Raw genomic sequence first — 9349 nt, 5'->3', positions numbered from 1 at the left:
AATTCAAATATTTTTAAATTCAAACATTTGATGAACCCATAATTGGGTCCTAAAATGAAGCTTAGATTGCTGATATTATTGTTCACAGCGATAAAGCTTATTTTTCTCAGTACAATGACCCTTTGTACGACCACAAAGAGTTTAAAATGGATTTTTAAACCAATTTTGAAAAATTAACCACGCCGTCCATCTTGACAAGTCGTTCCAAGGGAACCATAGTTGATCAATCGAAGAAAAGTTGTCTTGCAATTTTTTTTTTGCATTAAAATGAAAAAAAGGGATCAGAAATGGGTTTTAATCGTGTTTTTGCCGTTGTACATAAAAATTGACTTATCCACAAATTTTTAAATTCTAGAAAATTAAATAACTGTAAAATTTTAAAATTAAGATTCTATTGTTTAATAATTTTTTAAATTTTGTTCAAAACAAATAAAAAACTTTAAAGAATATTTAAAATTGCCTTATACTTAATATTCAATTGTGTATTATTATTTTGCTTCTAGAAAATATAATCTAGAAAAAAAAAACATACATTTTTTCATATTCATGGAATTTTGGATTTTTTTAAGGGACTCTCTAGATCTAACTTCTTGATACATTATTGAGATTCCATTTGCAATCTTGTGAAAACGACCATTTTGGTAAAAATAAGTTTATGATGTGATAACGTTTTGTTAAACTCAACAAACACTTGCATCTTGCTTCAGTTTGTAAGTTTGCTCCCGTTTATCTGGATATTGCAATTACACACTCGTGGCTTAGACTTATCGAAATTTGTCTGAATGCGGACGTTCTTTCGTAGTAAATTTCACAGCAAGAGCCATAAATTGTGAGATATTTATTTCATCGCTTTTCCGTACACACACCTTTAGTCAAGCTTAGACTAACTAAATTAATGTATTTCGTCAAGATTTCAATGTCTCACCCGAAATGCTTTGATATAAACGCATTGTGATAAGCCTAAGGCTCGCAGAAACATGATGTTCCGGCGAGAGCATGCTTTACTTTTCCGCTAGTTAGAAACAACAAAATTTTTCTCTAATCGACTTACCGCCTCCACCGTCGAGGAAGGGTTAATTCTTCAGCGCCCCGTCCTGGAACACGGCGTTCGCCTCCGCGGATCCGCTCGAGGCCGCCGCCAGCAAATCACCCTCAACGTTGGCCAACGCGTTCTGATACTCGGTAATCTCCAGCGCCTCCCACTCGGCCTTGAAGGCCGCCTTCGGATCCTGTGGCATCGCGACTGCCGCTCCGGACATCTGGTCCTGCATCGATTGCGTCTGGTCGGCCGCATTGTTCTCTCCCAGGACCAGCGTGTAGATGCTGCGCAGACCAAACACGTTCAAGAAGTACCACGAGGCCGACGAGACCCAGGCCGCGTCCAGGGAGGCCAGTTCGATTCCGCGCTGCAACATCGGCTTGAAACGGAGCGTCAACGGGAAGGGGACCTTCGTCGTGACGAAGCCCGAGAACATCCAGTTGATCCAGCCACCGATCACGATCATCGGCAGTACGTTGATGAAGTTACCCTTGACCAGGTCGGACAGCATCGCCGTCGAGTTGGGACTTGGCGGGGCGCGCTTCTGCGTCTTGAAGTATCCGGTTTCCTCGTTGTTGAAGTAGTGTCGGCGCATGGCGAAAGACGATGGGGTCAGATATTTGCCGTTTTCCCGCAGCAGACGCGCCCGGATCATCGCTTGGCTGCGAAGAAAACCGACTTTGAGTCAACCCTTCCAACATACAAAGAGGTAGATTCTCACCTGTCCTGGATCTGGGTGAGCTCGACCTTCTTCTGGGAGGAAATCAATATCGAAAAGTAGTGGCGGATGATTCCGACCAGGAAGGTGATGACCACAATCGGCAGAAACACCCAACCGCGGATGTTGGGATCGATGAGCAGCTCCGCCATCGCTTAATTTTCGCTAATCGCACTAAATTTAGTTGAAAATACTCGACACAAGTGATTTTTTCCCACGAGCGCTGATTAGAAAGAAAAATATTTTCCGCCTGACAGTTCACGGGCGATGTGTCAAACCAGTGTGGCCAGCCGGTCTAGCGTGCGTTGATTTTCGTTGACGACCGTGCGGCGAATGTCAGAAATTAGATCTCATTCGCACTGTAAACAAATTGAACGCCGAACGTTGCTGCTTCAAAGAAATTTGGTAAGTTCGGTGATTAGCCCGATTTTGTGGACATTATTTAGTTTAATTTGCTGTGTAAATTTAATAAATTATTCCAGCAAAGTTTAACATGTAAAACTGCCCTTGAATTCATTGCTAAATGCCATTAAAAAAACAAATTTTAATATTAGATCACATTCAACATGATAACAATTTTACACGGTTATGAAAAAACACTTTTTTGTTGCTTTTTGACTTCACACTGTTAATGCAATTTAAGCATTCTGTTTTACCATATTCAAAAATCAGATTTTCAAATTTCATAAAAAAATAAGATCTTGGAAAAAATCAAAATCCGTGACTTCTGAATGCTTTGAAACTTTTGGATTTATTTTTAGATTTATGATTTTACTACAATTTACAATGTATTGTATTTTTTTTAGAATTTTTGACCTTCAATTATTGTACTCTTGAATTTTTTATTTTTATTTTCAGATCTTATTTGTTTTCGTTTCATGAATTTGAAATGTTCTGTTTCCTAATGTTTTTGCTTTTATTTCAAATTTATCTTTTTTTTTTTAATTTAACTTTTGAATTTTTCAGTTTTAGAATTTACAATTATTTTTATAGAGACTTAATATTTTGGCGAAGAAAGTTATGGAACTACTAACATTTTGTAGGATGCAGGCATGAAATAAAGAAATTCATAGATTAAAATATTTGAAACGCCCAAGGAAACGCCAAATATCAAAAAAAAAAAATTAAAAATTAAACATGGCAATAAAGAAATTTAAAGAATTCTTAAAACAAAATCAAATGTTGCTAAAAAAAATTGTGAAAATTCATAAATTTTGAAATAAAAAAATAATACAATAATCCAAAATTTAAAAAAGTTCTGAATTTCAAAATCTTAAAATTCAGAAATTTAAAAATTCAAGAATTTAAAAATTAAAACTGTAGAAAATATAAGAGTACAAAAAAAAATTGCTCCAGAAATTCAAGAATTGAAAAAAAAGAATATTTCTGGAGTTTTTTTTTGGAAAAGGTTCAATAAACCAATTTTTCAGTTTTTGCTTTTTAGGTGTTTCAAAAACACCCAAAAAGTGAAAACTGAAAATTTGGTTTATTGGACCTTAAAAAAAACTCCAGTTTTTTTAAATTTATTATTTTATTATTTTGTAAATAAAAAATGTGGAATTGAAAAAAAATCAAATATTAATTATAATTTAAAAAAATACGAAATTCAAAGAAAACTAAAATAAAATATAATGGAAAATCCGATTCGAGTAGTAGTTTGACAGAAGAAATTCATTATTCAATACCAATCGCTTGATACATTTAAAAATGAAAAAAAAAACAAATCTGGAGTTTTTTTTAAAAGGACCAATAAACCATTTTTTTTGTTTTTGCTTTTTGGGTGTTTTTTAATACCCCTGACTCAAGGCGGTTTTAAAAACACCCAAAAAGCAAAAACTGGAAATCTGGTTTATTGGACCTTTTTAAAAAAAACTCCAGAATTCAAAATTGAAATCAAAAATTAAAAAAAAATTAAATCAAAAATTAGAAAATTTATAAATTTTGAATACATATTTAGAATTTTTTCTTACGGTTTGTACTTGATTATCTGAGATCCTCGTAAAAATATCACTCTAGATAATCGATATACGAATTATTAATTTTTATAAATATTTGGGTCTCTATCCTTATTTTCTATCCGGCTTTTCATTAAACGCGCTTTTATGGGGCGCAAAGCCGTAAGGCTCCAGATATGTTCCAAAGCTATTTGTTTTTCTGTAATCTAAGATGGCCGCAAAAATGGTAAAATTTTGGAATTCAAGAAGAATTTGAGAATTAGCTTATTCAAAAACGTAGACAAGCATTTTTGTTGTTGTATGGGCTGCATAAATTTTTTGTTTACATCGAATGTTACGCTCTGGTGAAATGTTTTCGTTTCAAGTATTAATTTAAAAGTGTAGTTTTATTCAGAGATTTCTAAAGAATAAAAAAACCTTAATTTGTCTCCCTCTCCCTCTCTTTCCAGCCCCAATGATGGAGAAAGAGAACAAATCGACAAACGACAACGGACGCAAGACATCGGGCCGAGACTTGCAGTCGCTACCGACGCGCCAATATCTGGACCAAACCGTGAACCCCATTCTGCTGCAGGGCTTGAAGGCGCTTGCCAAGGAGCGACCCCAGGACCCGATCCAGTATTTGGCCAACTACCTGCTGAAGAACAAAAGCCGCGTCGAGGACAGCAATGGCACGGAGGAGGGCTGATTTTGCCGGGAGGGGTTGTGGTATAATGTTAAATCTCATGAACTCATTGGAGACGCTTAAAATTTTAAAATAAAATTGTAACCTAATCGTGTGTGGAAAATGAGTTAATTTGTTGGTACTCAATTTGGGGTAATTCTCATCTTTGGTTTGAAAGACCACGAACTGGCAACTTTGCTCGTTTGTTTTGACGTTTTGCGTGTTTACACCTCGTTTCGTTTGTTTTTCGAAACCGCTCTAATCGCGTTATCGCGTTGTTCCGCGGATTAAATTTCTTATCAAAAAGTGCAATTTTCAGGTGATTCCGTGCCGGATAAAAATGCCGCGAGGGCGTCCACCTCGGCAAAAATCGGTCCAAGAAGTTGGTGAAAGTGAGAAATTAGTGAAAAGTGAAGAAAAGGGCTCCAAAAAGCGATCTGACAAAAAGCATAGAGCAAAATTGAAGGCATCCCAGTCGAGAGAATTACCGGTTGGTGAAAATGATTCTGCGTCGGTTGCCGATAAGGAAGGCCGGACGTTGGAATCTCGGAAGAGAGGGCGGCCTAGGAAACCGGACTTGGAAGTGGAGGACAGCAGTTTGAAGGTAAGGAAATTATTTACGATCCAAAACATGAACCGGTTGAGGTTTAATCGGAAATACTAGACTTTTATCCGACTCTGACCGAATTGAGGTAGAATTCTGACTCACAATTTCATACGCATTTTAGTAGAATTCTGATAGACTTTTTTAAACTTTTGACTCAGAATTTTATCCGACTTCTACCGAATTCTAGTAGAATTCTGATAGAATTTTATTTTTAATTTTTTCAAACGGTTTACGACAAACCTTCAACTTTTAGTTTTTATAAATTGAATAAAAAAATTAAAAACGTAACTTCTTGCTTACAGCAAAAAGATGATGACAAAAATGATTCAGCCAAACCGGTTATTTCTTGCGAAATATGCGGTAAACGGTTCAAATTTCGAGCCACTCTGAAGCAACACGAACAAATCCATTACGGAATAAAAGAATTCGAGTGTGAACAGTGCCATCGGCGCTTCATGCACAAAGGAACGCTCAAAGTCCACATGAGGCTTCATACCGGCGAACTGCCCTATCAATGTCCGCACTGTCCGAAGCGGTTCCGCGGCCAAACCGCCCTGGACTGCCACGTGTTCCGTCACACAAAGCAAGGCACCAAGTGCCCCCAGTGTGATTCGTTGTTTGCCACTCCGTCGATCGTGAAGCAACACATCCGTGAGGTCCACACGACGGAACGGTCGCACACGTGTCAAATCTGCGGAGTCACGTACAAACATCGGAAAACGTTGCGGCTGCACTTGCGGAACCACCAGAAACGAATTTGTCCCGACTGCGGACGGGTGTTTCACAGCGTGTACGCCATGATGACGCACCGGAAGATTCACGCCCAGGATCACTTCCAGTTCCGGTGTGGGTTTTGCGACCGGAAGTTTGAGAAAGAAGACGAGCTGCAGTCGCATGGTAAGCTACGGGGACGGACGTTCCAGTGTGAAATGTGCTGCCATAGCTTCAACAAGGCGGACTACCTGGAGAATCACAACCGACGGAACCACTGGAAGGAGATGGGGCTGGAACAGTTGAAGGTGGCGGCGCCGAAGAATGGCTGGAACCGGAAGGGGGTGCCGAAACCGAAGAAACCGGCAAAGGATTCTGAACCGGTTGATGAGACCGAACTGGTTGATTGGGATGGTGGTCCCGTGCAGGAAACGATAATCCAGACTATTGAAGTGACGGAACCACCTGAAATCATTCAGCAGTACGAGGTGATTCACTATGAAGGACTTCCCGCTGATGCGCAGATCGTTGTGAAAACGATTACAACGGAGATTGAACGAGTTCTACCTCAAGATACCGTTCAGGATGAATTGGGACTAAACGATGAAGTTGAGGATTACGAAGAAGTGGAATCGATTGGTGACTACAATGATCATGACTATTCACTTGCTGGTGAGTTCGCCGAAGGTGAAGCGATGGAGGAACTGAATTGTGAGACGATTGAAGCCAAAAATGAGCCGAAAAGCTTGGAACAGCAGGATTGTGATACGAAACATTTCATCGAGACAAACTATGATGAACTTCCGGGTAAACCCGTTGCAATGAAACAGGAAGCGCGGGAATCCTCGTCGTCCGACAGTGAGGACGAACCTCTTGCAGTTAGTATTTCTTTTTTGTTTCTTTTATAGTTTTAATGACTAAATTAGGTATTGTGTAATTTTATTCAGAAACTGGTAACTTCAAAGACAACTGAGGCCATCGTGACTTTAAAGGAGGAAATCAAGCGAGAACCACTGGATCTGAAAGACGAACTTCACAGTTCATCTGAGGACCAGCAATCCTGTGATGGCGAGTCACCAAAACCGAGACGCAAGCGTAAAGCCAACCCGAAGGATACGCGCCAAGGTTCCAAGCGTGAAATGCAGTGTTCCTTCTGTGGAGAATCCTTCAAAGGACGAAAAGCGCTCAAGGAGCACAAGCTAGCGCTTCATCCGGACTTGACTGGCAAGAGTGGGGTAATATTTTCTGTTAGTAAAAGTGTTTCGAAAATCTTAAACCGTTTGTTAAATTTCAGCCTTTCGTTTGCGAGTTGTGCGGTAAAAAGTATGCGACAGCTTCAAGCTTGGTGGTTCACCGCGGTAAGCACGCCGAGTATCAACGGTTCAAGTGCGACGAATGTCCGAAAGCCTTCACCTATCGCTGCTACCTGGATAACCACAAACGAGCAGAGCACCTGCACGAGCGGTTAATTTGTCAAAAGTGTGGCAAGCTTTTCAAGTATCCGCAAGATCTCAAGGTTCACACCAAACAACACGAGGATGAAAAACCCTTCAAGTGTGACATCTGTCCGTCGTCCTTCCGCTTCCCAAGTGCCCTTCGGTGCCACAAGGCTATGCACGTGGCCACGATTTTCTCCTGTGATATTTGCCAAAAGCAGTTCAAGTACGCGAACAGCTTGCGCGTCCACAAAAAACTCCACACGGGGAAAAAACGATTCCAGTGCCAGATCTGCGATCGGGAGTTCAACACGAAGGCTCCGCTGGTTCGACATTTGGCGATTCATTCGATCGAGCGGGAAATGAAGTGCGTTGCGTGTGATAAGATATTTTACAAGAAAATTGACCTCGTGATTCACCAAACGAAGGAGCATCCGAACCACCCGATGATTGGTCGCACGGTGAAAATTCACACATGCCCGGTGTGCGGACAGGAGTTCACTAAGAAAAGTAACCTGAAGTCACACTCGTACATCCACGGCGACGAGTTCAAGTTTGCTTGCGATCTGTGCGAGGATCAAAAGTTTAAGCAGCACGCCGGATTGAGGCACCATTTGACGCACTTCCACAAGCTGGTGATTCGAAAGAGGAAGCCGAAGGAGGAGAAGGGACAAGATTCGGGGGGTTTGGTTGAGTTTGAACAGCCGCTGGTCGACACGACGGTGGCGACAAAGGCCACGCTGATGCCAGGCGTTAGTGTGCTCCACAACGGGGTCCAGTTTATGGTGCAACAGGTGCAGTGTGAATAGTTTGTTGTTTGTTTGTGATTTTATTATATATGAAAACGAATAAACACTAGAAATCGATAGTTTATGTCGCCGTTGTATGTTAATTTTCTGAAACCGTCTTATCCTTTTCTATCCTGAAAAAATAATAAACTGAATAATTCTATTCAATTGAATTCTATTTTATAATTTAAATTTAAGTTTTTCAAGTTTTGTTATAGTTGTTAGAAAAAATAACTCATTCTATTATCAAAAATTATTCAAAGAAACCCCGAAACCGTTTTTCAACGGTAAATATCTGATTTTGATATAAATATTTAATTAAATATTAGCCTTTAATAAAATTTTTATATTTGCCCGGTTCCAATTGAATATTACATATTTTTGAATGACCCATAGTTTACCACTTACAATTAAAATAACAACTCTGAACCTTTATTTTTTTTAAGCTAGGTTAAAGACCACTTTCTTAGCCAAAACAATGTCCTTGACAACATTGGTAAAAAAATCCATCTCTCTAGCCGTAGTTTTCCAATTAAAAAATAATAACAAAATGTGTTATGAGCAATTGGGTACTAAAGCCCTATGTCAATTTTTGTGTACAACGTTAAAAAACACGATTAAAAACCATTTCTGATCACTTTTTTCATTTTAATACAAAATTTTGTTTGACAAGACAACATTTTTTCGATGGATTAACTATGGTCCCCTTGGAACGAGCTGTCAAGTAGGAGCTTTTCTGTCAAGAAGGACCGCGAGATTAATTTTTCAAAATTGATTTAAAAATCAATTTTAAACTCTTTGTGGTCGTACAAAGGGTCATTGTACTCAGAAAAATAAGTTTTATCGCTGTAAACAATAATATTCAGCAAGCTTAATTTTAGGACCCAATTTCCGAACAAATAATTAATTTCCTCGAGGAGGTATGTACCACACTAATAATAGAAAAATAATATTTTACAGAAGTTTTAGTTTAAAGCCCACATTTTATAGCCAAAATATTGTTCCTTACAAAATTGGTAAAAATGTTCACATGGTTCTCGCCATATTTATCGAAATAAAATATACATAATAACAAATCGAGTTAGCAAAAATCGGTCTAAATCTTCCCTATTATTTTTTTAAAGTTGGAATATCACATAATGTAATAATTGATTGATTGGATTTATATGTGCCATAACTTGAGTTGTCCTACTATTTATTTGGAATTCTTTCAATTGTTAGGCTATGTTTTGGGGATGTTATTTTTTTTCAACTCCAACCCAGGCGACCCTCGCTGAACAAGCCCAATAATTAATACCAACCCCCGTCCAGCACGATTAAATCCACTCTCAAACCTTTTTCATGATTTTCCACAGATTTTGCAACAATCGTGACAGGACTTGTTGATCTCCCCCCTTGTTTCCCTTCTGCTCGGGCTTGTGCTCGGGGTAT

General features: G+C 38.8%; 3 protein-coding genes across 3 annotated transcripts; 2 read left to right on the top strand and 1 right to left on the bottom strand.

Annotated features, from left to right (window-relative positions):
* Window positions 1-823: 823 nt before the first annotated feature.
* LOC120412686 (ER membrane protein complex subunit 3) lies at window positions 824-2021 on the bottom strand. The gene is made up of 2 exons (XM_039573262.2): window positions 1761-2021; window positions 824-1701 (listed from the first exon to the last, which is right to left on the bottom strand). The coding sequence occupies exons 1-2, from the start codon at window positions 1907-1909 to the stop codon at window positions 1074-1076; spliced, it is 777 nt and encodes a 258-aa protein (XP_039429196.1). The 5' UTR covers window positions 1910-2021; the 3' UTR covers window positions 824-1073.
* On the top strand, window positions 2018-4503 carry LOC120412688 (protein dpy-30 homolog). The gene is made up of 2 exons (XM_039573265.2): window positions 2018-2162; window positions 4162-4503. The coding sequence occupies exon 2, from the start codon at window positions 4167-4169 to the stop codon at window positions 4398-4400; it is 234 nt and encodes a 77-aa protein (XP_039429199.1). The 5' UTR covers window positions 2018-2162; window positions 4162-4166; the 3' UTR covers window positions 4401-4503.
* A 127-nt stretch (window positions 4504-4630) lies between these two features.
* Window positions 4631-8003, top strand: LOC120412682 (zinc finger and BTB domain-containing protein 17-like). Its single transcript, XM_039573257.2, has 4 exons — window positions 4631-4980; window positions 5286-6572; window positions 6642-6929; window positions 6989-8003. The coding sequence occupies exons 1-4, from the start codon at window positions 4717-4719 to the stop codon at window positions 7937-7939; spliced, it is 2790 nt and encodes a 929-aa protein (XP_039429191.1). The 5' UTR covers window positions 4631-4716; the 3' UTR covers window positions 7940-8003.
* Window positions 8004-9349: the final 1346 nt, after the last annotated feature.

The sequence above is a fragment of the Culex pipiens genome, chromosome 2, assembly GCF_016801865.2.
Source record: "Culex pipiens pallens isolate TS chromosome 2, TS_CPP_V2, whole genome shotgun sequence".
In the NCBI taxonomy this organism is placed as follows: Eukaryota; Metazoa; Arthropoda; class Insecta; order Diptera; family Culicidae; genus Culex; species Culex pipiens.
The sequence above is the reverse complement of the archived record's forward strand: the minus strand, read 5'-3'. Positions and strand labels throughout refer to the sequence as shown.